This window comes from Chanodichthys erythropterus, chromosome 8 (genome assembly GCF_024489055.1).
Source record: "Chanodichthys erythropterus isolate Z2021 chromosome 8, ASM2448905v1, whole genome shotgun sequence".
In the NCBI taxonomy this organism is placed as follows: domain Eukaryota; kingdom Metazoa; phylum Chordata; class Actinopteri; order Cypriniformes; family Xenocyprididae; genus Chanodichthys; species Chanodichthys erythropterus.
This window is the reverse complement of record NC_090228.1, coordinates 38,187,469-38,202,172: the sequence shown is the minus strand read 5'-3', so window position 1 is coordinate 38,202,172 and position 14,704 is coordinate 38,187,469. Positions and strand designations below refer to the sequence as shown.

The 14,704-nt window shown below is 40.5% G+C and overlaps 2 protein-coding genes across 3 annotated transcripts; one reads left to right on the top strand and one right to left on the bottom strand.

Annotated features, from left to right (window-relative positions):
- Window positions 1-483: 483 nt before the first annotated feature.
- LOC137025223 (zinc finger BED domain-containing protein 5-like) lies at window positions 484-5,029 on the bottom strand. The gene is made up of 3 exons (XM_067393248.1): window positions 4,864-5,029; window positions 1,836-2,053; window positions 484-1,704 (listed from the first exon to the last, which is right to left on the bottom strand). Exons 1-3 carry the CDS (start codon window positions 5,027-5,029, stop codon window positions 484-486), a joined length of 1,605 nt encoding a protein of 534 aa, XP_067249349.1.
- Window positions 5,030-8,421: 3,392 nt separating this feature from the next.
- Window positions 8,422-13,906, top strand: LOC137024881 (tripartite motif-containing protein 16-like). 2 transcript variants are annotated; one of them, XM_067392823.1, is made up of 6 exons: window positions 8,422-9,006; window positions 9,428-9,511; window positions 9,598-9,831; window positions 12,783-12,942; window positions 13,097-13,144; window positions 13,371-13,906. In XM_067392823.1, exons 1-6 carry the CDS (start codon window positions 8,422-8,424, stop codon window positions 13,904-13,906), a joined length of 1,647 nt encoding a protein of 548 aa, XP_067248924.1. The 2 variants fall into 2 exon arrangements, with proteins under 2 accessions (XP_067248924.1, XP_067248923.1); XM_067392822.1 differs by having other exon boundaries at window positions 12,783-12,997; window positions 13,125-13,144.
- Window positions 13,907-14,704: the final 798 nt, after the last annotated feature.

The window sequence follows — 14,704 nt, the reverse complement described above, 5'->3', positions numbered from 1 at the left end:
CGGCTTTCGACAACTGTGGATATTCCAGCGCGACAGAAACCCAGAACTCATCCAGCGTCTTGCCGTCAAATGCCGTCCTCAGGGTTCGATCGGTTGAAAGTTCTATCAGCGCATCTTCCATATCTGACGCCAGATGATTTGCCGTGGTTACACTGAATGGTGACTGTGGTGACCAGGGCGGGCGAGAGCCGTGAGGGAACGGCGCGAGGCCGGTGACGCAAGTGATAACGAGCATCACCTGGGAGGCGCACCGGCCTTGAGTCTCTCACGGAGGAGCTCCGGGAGCATAAAAGGAGGAGCGACGACCGTGAAGGACGAGAGAGGACCAGGCCTGGACTTTATTTTATGTTTTATTATGTTTGTGTGGCCGGCAGACCCTCGCGGACATTACTTTAGTTTTGTTCTTTGTTTATTTTTGGAATTAAAACTTTGTTTGAACGTTCGCCGGTTCCCGCCTCCTTCTTCCCACATCTACGAACCGTGTTACAGTGACCTTATCCAGTCATATTGGTCGGGAGCGTCTCCTTCAGGGAAATACTTATGAAAGTGATCCAAAAGGGACTGAAGGTGAGCAGTAATAGACGCCTTGATGCTGTTAACACTGAGTGCATTTTCCTCCATGAATTCTTCCAGTTCAGGAAACATGTCTATGCGTCCCATTTCCACTCTCTCTCTCCAACGAACCAGCTTTCTCGCAAATGCCTGCACTTTATCATTAAGGTACAAGATGTTTGTGTTTTCACCTTGCAGGGACACATTAAGTCCGTTGAGTTTTTCAAAAATACATGACAAATATGCCAGTCTTGTCACCCAGTCAGGATCAGACAGATGCTCAGCAAGTGGGGATCTTTGGTCTGTGAGGAAAATGCGCACCTCATCCCGCAGCTCGTACAGGCGTCTCAGCACATTTCCTCGCGACAGCCACCTGACTTCTGTGTGCAGGAGCAGGCCTTTGTGCTCTGATCCCATTTCATTACAGAGAGTGGAAAACAGTCGTGTGTTCAGTGGACGTGATTTTATGTAATTAACAATCTTCACAGAAGTGTCAAGAACATGTTTAAACTCTGCATTCAGGGTTTTGCACGCAAGGGCTTCTCTGTGTATGATGCAGTGCGTGAAATTGAGGTGAGGTGCAACTTGGAGGACTCGTGCCTTTAGTCCTTTCTTTTTTCCCAGCATTGCCCCAGCTCCATCTGTGCACACTGATATGCACTCGCCCCAAGATAGTCCTTCATCTTTAAGTTTGCTGTCCAGTTTATTGAAAATGTCCTCGCCCGTGCATGATCCCTCCAGTTGCGTACAAAATAACATTTCCTCATTTAGTTTCCCCTCAAAAATATATCTGACAAATACAAGGAGTTGAGCGGTGCTGGACACGTCTGTGGATTCATCCAGTTGTAAGGCGTACCTCCCACTCTTCTTCACTCTGTCAATCAGTTGACACTTGATATCCTGAGCCATTTCTGTAATGCGGCGGGATACAGTCCCATCAGAGAGCGGCACTTGTTCCAACTCAGCGGCCAGTTTATCTCCATGCATGACGTGACTCATAGCTATTGCTGCTGGTTTGATTAAAGTTTCTCCAATGTTGTGTGGCTTTTTGGTCTGTGCAATTAAATATGCGACCTCATATGAAGCCCTCTGAGCTTTAGTGGGGATAGTTGTTTGTTTAATAAGGACTTTCTTTTGTCCCTGTAACTCTTTCTGCGGAAAAAGTCAGTGGGTTTATCTGTGAGGCTGGGGTGTTTGGTGTTCAGGTGTCTTTGCATTTTCACGGGCTTCAGACTCTCATGTGCGAGGACTTCGGAGCACACAACGCATTGAGGGTGTTGTACCTGATTTATAACAATGCATGTGAAACCATAGTTTATGTATTCCTCTCTGTATTTTCTGGCTTTCGAGGAGGGATGGTCCATTTGCGGGGCATGGGTTTGGCGGGCTGCCCTTCCAGTGGTGGAGGGTAGTCTTGGCGGCTCATCCTCTTCTCTGCCCTCTGTATTTTTTGCTGATCCCGCTCTCTCATCAGCAGGCATCTCTGCTCCCTTCTCTTTTTCTTTTGATGATAATAACCACCGTTTCATTTTTGATCAAGTTTAGATCTCAAAATAGACAGATCGCTGTTTAGCCAAACACCAAATGTGCATCCAGCTAGCGCATGTTGTTGTGCTGTAAATTGTGATTGACGCCGTCACTTAACTGTCGTAATTAATCGGAGCAAACAAAGTTTTATTTCCAGTTTATTTTAATTATCCTAAATTTATACTCGCATTACAACCTTTTTTAACATTATATATATATATATATAAAAAAAAAATAAATAAAAAAAATAAAGTTTCTGGAAATCATCTCGCGACCCCCCACTTTGGGAACTGCTGCCTTGTAGGATAACAGATAACAGAATGGACGATACTCATTTGTATTTGCAGTACACAAGCAACGGTTTATCTGTGTACGACAAACGCTGCCAGAGCACATGCATGCTAATCCCGCTCTGCATAAGCACAGCTTCTGCGCTGCCTCCGCACTGCTTGCACATCCAGTGTGAAACAGGCATAAGTCCCATCAGTAGCTCCTCCATATTGTGGGAAAACACACCAGTCACAGAAACCCTGAATTACCCTGAATTCACGCACAGAGTGTGTTCTGATGTAGAGGGAAAGCAAATTTTTCACAAGTACAGAGGCAACATGACCGGAAATAGTGACAGTAGTTGACTGACCAATCCCAAATAAATGGGAGATGGTTCTGAACTCCACATTTGTGGCCAGTCTTCATATGCATATTACTACACGCTGATCCACAGGCACAGGTTTCCTGAATGTAGTTGTCTCTCTTTGGCCGCAGGATGTTGCACAACTGATTCAAAATCCATTAAAAATCTGTCCAGCTGGTGGCACATGCTGCCACTACACAAAACAGATCTCTGCTGAATCCAGATGCTCCTAAGGCAGAAAGGAGAAATATCCTTAATTGTAAATTTCTGACAAAAGGGAAAACTGGAGGTGGCCAATACAAAACTAGCACAGAGTCACAGCTACATAAAGAGCTTTCTTGTTGTGTTGTTGGGTGCCAGAATCGATGGAGTACAGGTTCTGATTTGAAATTTTATCGCATACCTGCTGCCACTGCCAGACAAAAAAACGATGACAGCAGTGGCTAAATGCAATAAAACGAGTGGACTGGACAGAAACGATCATCAAAAATACTTGCGTTTGCAGCATACACTTCGTATAATTTAAGGTTTAATAAACTATTGTTTTTTGTTGGTATGGGTTATGGTTTGGTTACTTGTCTAAAGATTTCTCATGCATGCCCACCTAATCAGAAATTGGGGAACAAAGTGATTTCTCACATAACACTAACTTTTTTTTAGTGCATAAGTTAGCAAACTTTGTTAGTCGTACAAATAAAGATTTATACGCTCTCAGTTTCTCTTTACTATACACATTTGGTTTCTCTATCAGGTAGGTGTAGATGTCAGGCCATTCACCCGGAGGTAATTCTCCATTCATTGAGAGAGCATATACGGGTCGGCCAGTCAGATTCCGTCTGTCAGTTTTTCAAATAACAATTGTGGTCCTAGACAATGAGTGACCTTACATATTTGGATAAAATCAGATTTTCTCCTGCCATTGTTAAAAAACAAGCTAACAAATTTTGCTAGCTAATGTTAGTGAAGTGGTCAGGGGAATTGTTCTGCCTCCACCTAAGCTCTGCCCACAAAAAAAACTCACAATGTTTACTAACTGCAAAAGGTCTATATTAAGATGTGTTTTTTGAGGATCCTTTAAATTTCTCTATGCAGTGGGAGAGGAACTGGGATTTGGATACTCCATTAGGCAGTGTCTATAAAGGAATGAAAAAATCAGATGGCTAACAAGTATGGTGATTTTTCTGCATATGCCAAACTTTATGCCTCCTTTCCTTTTGTCTTTCAGTTGTTTGTGAACTGTGACTCCTGACATAAACATCAGTGTTGAATGGCTGAGCAAAACATGTTTAAAATGATTTACAGATTGTTTTTTATCATACAGTATACACAAATAAAAATCTGTTTACTAACATTTGCAAAAATTATGTTGATTTTTTTTTTTTTTTTTATGTGGCCATCAAGTTTTAAAGACGTAAAGGCAGGAACACACCAAGCCGACGTACTAAGTTTTCTCAGTGTGTTCCGCATCGTCAGCTGAAGTCGGTCTTCGTCTGCTTTTTTCGGCAGATTCGACATGTTGAATCGGTGTTGGAGCTCGTCAGTCCGTCGGGCCATCTGATCATTTTGATTGGCTGTTCAGCTACTGCCACCTGCTGGTACAGAAAGGCATTTCATCTTATGCAGGCGCAGAACGGACGTGCTACTTGGCTGTTGGCTGTCGAGCGTCGGTTTGGTGTGTCAGGGCAACCCCGCAGTCTGCTTTCATTGCCACTAGTTCGTTGGCATCATTTTGGTGTGTTCCTGCCTTCAGGTCCTTCTTTGGTTCTTTTAATTGTGATGATTTTGGCTCACATTTAACAAAAACCCACCAATTCACTCTCTAAACAAATTAGAATACTTTGTAAGACCAATAAAAAAAAAAACATTTTTAATGAATTGTTGGCCTTCTGAAAAGTATGTCCATTTACTGTTTATGCACTCAATACTTGGTAGGGGCTCCTTTTGCTTTACTTACTGCCTCAATTCAGTGTGGCATGGAGGAAATCAGCCTGTGGCACTGCTGAGGTGGTATGGAAGACCAGGTTTCTTTGACAGTGGCCTTCAGCTCATCTGAATTGTTGGGTCTGGTGTCTATCATCTTCCACTTGAGAGGCGAGTTGCTGGCCAATCAAGCACAGTAACATCCTGGTCATTGAACAAGCTTTTGGTACCTTTGGCAGTGCGGGCAATTGGCAAGTCCTGCTGGAAAAGGAAATCAGCATCTCCATAAAGCTTGTCAGCAGATGGAAGCATAAAGTACTCTAAAATCTCCTGGTAGACAACTGCGTTGACTCTGGAATGGATGAAACACTGTGGACCAACACCAGCAGATGACATGGCAGCCCAAATCATCACTGACTGTGGAAACTTCACACTGGACTATAAGCAAGTTGGATTCTGTGCCTCTCCACTCTTCCTCCAGATTCTGGGACCTTGATTTCCAAATAAAATGCAAAATTTACTTTCATCTTGTTAGTCAGTGTGACCATTTATAGTACACCTTTTAACCCTAGGATTATTCAGGTAGGGTAAGGAAAGTCAAATATAGTCTAAACCATAAGATACTTACCCGCCGGCAGGTTGAAGTCCTTCAGGAATGACGTAGAAGACTACCTTGTGGTTGTTCTTTATCAAGGCTCAGTTTGTAGTTATAAGTAAAGCCTGCTGATTGATGTCTATGTTCCAATCTTTCTGCTGTAGGCGTATCAGTCTCTGTATCTCTTGCTTACTAAGCCGGATCGCCTTCCTTTGTCACCTACGCTGTCATCTTCTTATAGCACTCTTCCTCTTCTTCACTGAAGTCTTCGTCTGGCTCACCTCCGCTTTAGGTTGCAACATGCTCTCTTCATCCTTATTGTTAACCTTTGTGGATGGTTACAATCATCAAACTCAAAAACCTAACTTTCACAACTGTTGCTTTAGAACTGGGTTTAGAAAGGGACACAGTACAGAGACAGCCCTGGTTCGAGTTATGAATGATCTGCTTGTTTCAGCCGACTCTGGAGCCTCCACCATCCTGGTCTTGTTAGACCTTAGTGCTGCATTTGATACAGTGTGCCATTCTATCCTGATAAATAGGCTAGAGAGATGGCTTGGTATCACTGGTACGGTGCTTAACTGGTTTAAATCCTACCTCACTGATCGTACCCAGTTTGTTGTCTTGGGAAACAACAAATCTGAACTTGGACAGGTCTGTCATGGTGTTCCTCAGGGATCTGTAATGGGTCCTTTATTGTTTAGTGTGTATATGCTTCCTCTGGGACAAATTATTAGGAAATATGGTTTGGGGTATCACTTTTACGCTGATGACACCCAAATTTACATCAGCTCCAAATCTGATCCTACTCTCACTTCAACAATTCTTTCAGAGTGTGTGCAGGAAATAAAAACATGGATGCACCATAACTTTCTAAAATTGAATTGTTCTAAAACAGAGGTCCTACTCATTGGTACACCGGCGGTTATTCAGAAGGGTAGCAATCTTAATTTGATTATGGATGACAGTGTAGTACTTCCATCTGCTCAGGCTCGTAACCTTGGAGTGATTTTTGACACTCATCTGACACTAGACTCTCACATTAAGAGTATCTCAAAATCTGCTTTCCATCACCTCAGAAACATTGCAAGAATTAGGCCTTTCCTCACTCCACCTGACGCTGAAAGGCTTATTCATGCATTTGTTACTTCTAGGATTGACTATTGTAATGCACTATTCATTGGTTTACCTGCTAAATCTATCAAACGTCTGCAGTATATCCAAAATTCAGCAGCTCGTGTTCTCACATATACTCCATCACGTCAGCATATCACAGGTGTGCTTCATAGTTTGCATTGGCTTCCAGTACAGTCACGTATTGTTTTTAAAACTCTCACATTAACATACAAAGCTATACATGGAACAGCCCCTTCTTATATTTGTGACCTAGTGACCCGTTACACGCCTTCTCGTTCCCTTCGGTCTGCTGACTCCCTTACTCTTCAACAGCCTCCCTCTAGATTAAAATCTATGGGGGAGAGAGCTTTTTCTGTTGCTGCACCCAGGTTATGGAATGCGCTTCCCGTTGCTGTTAGAGATACTCACACACTAGCCAGTTTTAAGAAGCTGTTAAAAACTCATCTCTTTAAAATTGCTTTTATGGACTGTTAGTAATTTTCTATTGTGTTTTACTGTATTGATTATTTTAGGTTTTTAGTTTCTACTTTGTATTACATTTAATGTAGTTTTGTATTTCATTTGTTTGTAGCGCTTTGGGTTCCAGAAAAGCGCATTATAAATGTATTATTAGTCATCTTATCTTAAAACAAACAAAGGAAGTATTGTAGTTACTTAATTTCATAATCATTCCAGCATATATGGCCTTAAAGGGATAGTTCACCCAAAAATTGAAATTTGATGTTTATCTGCTTACCCCCAGCGCATCCAAGATGTAGGTGTCTTTGTTTCTTCAGTAGAACACAATTGATGATTTTTAACTCCAACCGCTGCCGTCTGTCAGTGGTATAAAGCAAGTCAGCGGGAACTTGGACTATAAGAGTAAATAAAACACGACAGACAAATCCAAATTAAACCCTGCGGCTTGTGACGACACATTGATATCCTTAGACACGAAACGATTGGTTTGTGCGAGAAACCGAACAGTATTTATATAATTTTTTACTTCTAATACACCACTATGTCCAACTGCATTCATCACTCGATTCGTCAGGTCTGATCGCGCTCTGACAACGGCAGTGATGTCTCGCACTTATACTTCAATGAGCGATAGTTTGGGTGAACTATCCCTTTAACTTAAAAGCAAGCAAATAACAACATTAAACAGGTAAATAGCAATATCACCATCAAAATCTAAAACAATCTGAAAAGAGGACTTTGGACCACTGAGCCACAGTCCAGTTCTTCTTCTCCTTAGGCCAGGTAAGAGGCTTCTGACGTTGTCTTTGGTTCAGAAGTGGCTTGGTACGTGGAATGTGACAATTGTAGCCCATTTCCTGAAGACGTCTGTGTGCGGCGACTCTTGATGCACTGACTCCAGCTTCAGTCCACTCCTTTTGAAGCTCTCCTAAGTTCTTAAATCAGCTTTGTCTGACTATCTTCTCAAGCCTGCGGTCATTCCTTTCACTTGTACACCTTTTCCTACCACACTTTTTCTTCCAGTCAACTTTCCATAAATATGCTTTGGCATAGCACTCTTTCAGCAATGCCCCTCTGTGGCTTATCCTCATTGTAGAGGGTCTTGATGATCGTCTTCTGGACAACTGTCAAGTCATCAGACTTCCCCATGTCTGCTGTTGGGATTACTGACCTAAACTAAGTATTTATACCCTGAGAATGGTAATTTAATAGATCTTGAAATTAAATATTCTAATAATTTAAGATGCTGATTTTTTTTTTATACTGATTCATCAAAATGAAAACAAAAAAGTCTTGAAATATTTTACTTTGTCTAATAAATCTAGAATATAAAAGTTTTACTTTTTGAATTAATTTACAAAAAAAAAAAAACTTTTTCATGATATTCTAATTTTTTTGAGATGCACCTGTATATTCTTGGAGTGTCTGTCTGAGACTGACATCTAGTGGACATTTTATGATCTGTGCCTGTACAGACTTGCAGACATTTGTACGTCACTCAAACACAGAACCAGGAAACAGTGAAAGTGAAAGTGAAACTGAAACTGAAGTGTAGTTGAGCTGTTGTGTGTTTGTGTCTCTGTATTCATGCAGTAAAATGGCAGAAGCCAGAATTTCTCAGGATGAGTTCATGTGTCCAGTGTGTCTGGATCTCCTGAAGGATCCAGTGACCATTCACTGTGGACACAGTTACTGTAAGATCTGTATTACAGGCTGCTGGGATCAGGAGGATCAGATGGGAGTCTACAGCTGCCCTCAGTGCAGACAGACCTTCAGTCCAAGACCTGCTTTAGCTAAAAACACCATTCTGGCTGAAGTGGTGGAGAAACTGAAGAAGATTAAACTTTCTGCTGACTGTTACGCTGGAGCTGGAGATGTGCAGTGTGACGTCTGTACTGGAAGAAAACGCAAAGCCGTCAAGTCCTGTCTGGTGTGTCTGAACTCTTACTGTCAGAATCACCTTGAACAACATGAGAGTTTGTTTAAAGGAAAGAGACACAATCTGACTGATGCCACTGGACGACTGCAGGAGATGATCTGCCCGAAACACGACAAGATCCTTGAGGTTTTCTGCCGCACTGATCAGGAGTGTATATGTTTGCTGTGTACGATGGATGAACATAAAAACCACAACACTGTATCAACTGCAGCACAGAGGACAGAGAAACATGAACTTAAAGAGGTCCCATTATCCTCATTTGCAGTCTCTTAATTTTTATATGGTGTCTACTAGAATACCTTTAGTCATGTGACATGCATGAGCCAGTGAGGTTTGCTGTTATTGACGTGTCACCATATTTGATTTGGGCTCTAGAAACAGAGACATTCTTCAGAATATCTTTTGTGTTCTGCGAGAAAAAAACAAACAAGTTTGTAAAGACAAGAAGATAAGTAAACAATGAAAGAATTTACATTTCTGGGTGAACTATCCCTATAAAACTAGACATTGATGAAATAATGATGGCACTTATGAGCGAACTTATCATGAAAGATCTTTAACCCTCAATCTCAGCACTTCACTGATACTGGATTCATATCTGTTTACCTGATGATTTATGTGATGTTTCTCCTGTTATTGGTTTGTCCTTTAGCACCAGCTGAAGAAGACACAGAGGTCATTCCAGAAGAGGATCCAGCAGAGAGAGAAAGATCTTCAGCAGCTGAGAGAGGCTGTGGTGTCTCATAAGGTGAGTCTGGAGAAGAAGAGAAGTTTGAGAAGTCTCAGTCAGGACTCACTGAAGACACTGTGTGACTGTGATGTGTTTCCTAACAGCGCTCTGCACAGACAGCAGTGGAGGACAGTGAGAGGATCTTCACTGAGCTCATCCGCTCCATTGAGAGAAGCCGCTCTGAGGCCACACAGCGGATCAGAGATCAGGAAAAGACTGCAGTGAGTCGAGCTGAAGGACGACTGGAGCGACTGGAGCAGGAGATCAATGATCTGAGGAGGAGAGACGCTGAGCTGGAGCAGCTTTCACACACACAGGATCACATCCATTTCCTGCAGGTAACAGAGATCTAGAACAACGGTTCTCGAACCTGTCCTGGGGACCCCCCCCACTACACGTTTTGCATGTCTCCCTCATCAGACACACCTAATTCAACTCTTGCAGTCTCTACTAATGAGCTGATGACTTGAATCAGGTGTGTTAGATGAGGGAGACATGCAAAATGTGCAGTGGTGGGGGGTCCCCAGGACAGGTTTGAGAACCACTGATGTAGAAGAACAGGATCATAGTGGACTTGAGCAAGAGACTCACAGAGAAACATTTCATGAGAGCAGAATGAGCCGTTGACTGAAGTGTTGATCTGTGTGTTCGGTTATTATATAATCATCAGTCAGACTCTCATCTGATCTGTTTATCAAAGTTGCATCAGATGATCTTCAAACGTGACAAAATTGTATTATATATACAGGTGCATCTCAATAAATTAGAATGTTGTGGAAAAGTTTGTTTATTTCAGTAATTCAACTCAAATTGTGGAACTAGTGTATTAAATTAAATTCAATGCACACAGATTGAAGTACTTTTAAGTCTTTGGTTCTTTTAATTGTGATGATTTTGGCTCACATTTAACAAAAACCCACCAATTCACTATCTCAATAAATAATGAATACTTCATAAGATAAAAAAAAAAGGATATTCTAAATAGAAATGTCAGGCTTCTGAAAAGAATGTTCATTTCTATGCACTCAATAATTAGTTGGACCTCCTTTTGCATGAATTACTGCCTCAATTTGGTGTGGCATGGAGGCGATCAGTCTGTGGCTCTGCTCAGGTGTAATGGAAGCCCAGGTTGCTTTGATAGCGGCCTTCAGGTCATCTGCATTGTTGGGTCTGGTGTCTCTCATCTTCCTCTCATAGATTCTCTATGGGGTTCAGGTCTGGTGAGTTTGCTGGCCAATCAAGCACAGTAGCACCATGGTCATTGAACCAGCTTTTGGTACCATTGGCAGTGTGGCAAATCCTGTTGGAAAATAAAATCAGCATCTCCATAAAGCTTGTCAGCAGAAGGAAGCATGAAGTGCTCTAAAATTTCCTGATAGATGGCTGCATTGACTGTGGACTTCAGAAAACACAGTGGACCAACACCAGCAGATGACATGGCAGCCCAAATCATCACTGACTGGAAACTTCACACTGGACTTCAAGCAACATAGTTTCTGTGCCTCTCCACTCTTCCTCCAGACTCAGTTTCCAAATGAAAAGCAAAATTTACTTTCATCTCGAAAAAAGGACTTTGGACCACTGGGCAACAGTCCAGTTCTTTTTCTCCCTAGCCCAGGTAAGATTCTTCTGACGTTGTCTTTGGTTCAGAAGTGGTTTGTTTCGTGGAATGTGACAGTTGTAGCCCATTTCCTGAAGACGTCTGTGTGCGGCGGCTGTTGATGCACTGACTCCAGCTTCAGTCCACTCCTTTTGAAGCTCTCCTAAGTTCTTAAATCAGCTTTGTCTGACTATCTTCTCAAGCCTGCGGTCATTCCTTTCACTTGTACACCTTTTCCTACCACACTTTTTCTTCCAGTCAACTTTCCATAAATATGCTTTGGCATAGCACTCTGAGAACAGCGAACAGCCAGCTCTTTCAGCAATGCCCCTCTGTGGCTTACCCTCATTATAGAGGGTCTTGATGATCATCTTCTGGACAACTGTCAAGTCATCAGACTTCCCCATGACTGCTGTTGGGATTACAGACCTAAACCCAGTATTTATACCCTGAGAATGGTAATTTAATAGAACTTGAAATGAAATATTCTAATAGTTTGAGATACTTATTTTTTTATTTATTTTAATGAGCAGCAAGATGTAATCATCAAAATAAAATTAAAAAACGTTTGTAAATATTTTAGTTTGTCTAATAAATCTAGAATATATTTAAGTTTTACTTTTTTAATTAAATTACAGAAAAAAATAACTTTTTCATGATATTCTAATTTATTGAGATGCACCTGTATTTGTATTTTGTATGTAACTGTTTGCCTTTTAACATGTTGATGAATTTGACCATGAAAACAAGGGGATGTAACGATTCACACATGTCACAATTCAATACAAATCTCAATACTATGATACATCTATATGTTCTGAGCTCTTCTGGAATATACATTTAGCTGCCAGGCTCGACTACCGGCACCAATAGTTTTCGACCTCATTTATCATTCTGATTTTTTTACATCATTGTGAAAATTTGACAAATGTTCACCAAAGTTGCATCAAATGATTCAGAGTCCGATTTACATGATATTATACAGCTAAGATGGCGATTGATGCAGTTGATCAGGATAATATGATTATTTAAAATGTTTCAGGTGATAGAGATGTTGGTATATTACTGACCTTTCGATTTTTTTTCTATATGTGAATTTATCACTTTCATGTGTGGACAATTATTATTATTTTTTTTAATTTGCATTATTTCACTGTGGTTGTTATTCTTTTTTTTTTTAAATATATAATTTCAAAACTAAATATTTGGATTAGTGATCACAGTCTTTCTAATACATTAAAAAAAATCATATCTTTCTTATGCTAATATAGAGCTTAAATATACTTAGCATGTGGTGAATGTTTGCTAAAGTGCAGTGTGATTATGCTACCATGGTAACGGGGGGCATTGAGGCACTCATTGGCGCCCCCTCCAGCTGGTGGGACCCTAGATAAGCACCTAGTTCACTTGTGCCTAGAAAGGGCCCTTGATCTGTTACATTTATGTTATTGGCAGATGTTTGATCATCAAGTGTTTTCCTAGAAAGTTCACATATAGTGTAAGTGTCAAACACTAGATCTTACAGCTCTAACATGATATAATGAACATGAGAAGAATGAAGCTGATGCTGTGAAAGTGCTGGATTGAGGAGAGTTACTAAAGATCAACAAGAGCTGCTCAAATCTGACAGTAGTGCAGGTTATTGGCTGAAGTGTGGAGGTGATGAGCTTTGATTTCTGTTTTCTGTAGAGTTTCCAGTCTCTCTCAGCTCCTCCTGAATCTACAGACGTAAATGACGATCCCTTCAGTTCTCTCTTCTCTTTTGCTGTTGTGAGAGAATCTGTCCGTCAGCTGAGAGACAAACTGGAGGATTTCTGCAAAGAGGAGCTGAAGAAGATCTCTGACAGAGGTAAAGTCCTGGAGATTCATCTGCTCTCAGAAATGATCCTCCATCATCTCATATCATGTAGAAGATCATATTAGAAATGTCTTAGGAACGGATGCAGGGATCATTTTTCTCTTGACATGATAATCACACTCTTCATGTCTGTTGATTTCCACAGTCACTTTCACCAACATTGTTCCCAGAACCAGGAATGACTTCCTACAATGTAAGTCACTAAGATACAAGCAGAAAAACTCACTGAGTTCATGTTCTTCCTGTAGAAGGAGAAAGAAAACATGACAGAAGAGTTTTATAATTGATCTACATGATTTTTTACAGGATATCTGGTAAACTGTACTGAGACACTGATGATATATTGAACATGAAGAGTTCAGATACATTAAAAGATCAGATTCATAATTCCTGATTCTGATGTGTTTTATCTCCATCAGATTCCCATCAGCTCAATCTGGATCTGAACACAGTGAATAAACGCCTCTGTCTGTCAGAGAGGAACAGAGTAATTACTAACACTTTCCCAGAGCTTCATCCGTATCCTGATCATCCAGACAGATTTGATGTGCATCTTCAGGTGTTGTGTAGAGAGAGTGTGTGTGGACGCTGTTACTGGGAGATTGAAAGGAGTGGTGATGGTGTGTTTGGTGTGTATGTGTCAGTGTCATATAAGAGCATCAGCAGGAAGGGATCGGGTAATGAGTGTATATTTGGATCTAATGATCAGTCCTGGAGTTTTTCTTGCTCTTCCTCCAGTTCCTCATTCAGTCACAATGACATAGAGACTAAACTCCCAGTAGTGTCCATCAGCAGTAGAATAGGAGTGTATGTGGATCACAGTGCAGGAACTCTGTCCTTCTACAGCGTCTCTGGAGACACAATGAGCCTCATCCACACAGTCCAGACCACATTCACTCAACCGCTCTATCCTGGGTTTGGTGTTTATATTGGATCATCAATGAAACTGTGTTGATGAATCTACCAATAATACTTTCATTCTTTCATTACATCATGTCTCTTGGGGAATATTATTCTAAATGAAGTGCATTCTCCTTAAAACAAGCAAAAATATCTTTAAAATAATAATAAAATATGTTCTTTCTATGGCTTCCAAGTTTCAACAAATAAATTAGACTTGAACTGTAATGATTTATGACTGCTGTGTATGCCTAATGATGATGATACAATGCAAAGGTAAATAAGATTTTAATAAATAAAAATTATTCTTTCTATGTTAAATTACAAACTAGTATCACTGCTATGTATGCCCAATGGAGCTGTTTTTATAACAGTATAACAGTCTGTTTCTATGACAATGATGTACTAAAAGATTTCCTTAGGATGAAGAAATAAAAGGTCTTATTGACATTTTTTTTTACAGTGACCAACACCAATAACTGCCAATAGCCATTAGCCACAATCTGATGTTTTCCTAATGACATTAAATGTACTGGGAATTGAAAAATTATATTTTAAGCAGTCAGAAAAGGAAATATTCAATAAAAGAAAAAGTGAATTATGTTTTTATTAATTTATTTGTTGCCATCACAACCTTGTTGTATTATTCTTCTTTTTTCCTGGTGAGTTCATCAACAATAATTACATTCACTGTGACAAAACAACACATACATTATTCCATCAAATACATAGAATGAAATACAGATGCATAAATCCCAAAGGAATTAAGAGAATGAACCATCCTATAATAAGTGCTGTTGCCCATATAATCTTTAGGGTATTAGGTTAGTTTTGTTAGTTAGGTGGAGGGATG

Coding starts and splice junctions, on each gene's coding strand:
- LOC137025223 (XM_067393248.1), bottom strand. CDS start 5,029: ATGTCATCTGCTGGTGTTGGTCCACAGTGTTTCATCCATTCCAGAGTC. Junction 2,054..4,863: donor AATTGCCCGCACTGCCAAAG/GTACCAAAAGCT, acceptor TATCATCAAAAG/AAAAAGAGAAGGGAGCAGAG. Junction 1,705..1,835: donor CATGCATTGTTATAAATCAG/GTACAACACCCT, acceptor CTTTTTCCGCAG/AAAGAGTTACAGGGACAAAA.
- LOC137024881 (XM_067392822.1), top strand. CDS start 8,422: ATGGCAGAAGCCAGAATTTCTCAGGATGAGTTCATGTGTCCAGTGTGT. Junction 9,512..9,597: donor AGGCTGTGGTGTCTCATAAG/GTGAGTCTGGAG, acceptor GTTTCCTAACAG/CGCTCTGCACAGACAGCAGT. Junction 12,998..13,124: donor ATCCTCCATCATCTCATATC/ATGTAGAAGATC, acceptor TGTTCCCAGAAC/CAGGAATGACTTCCTACAAT.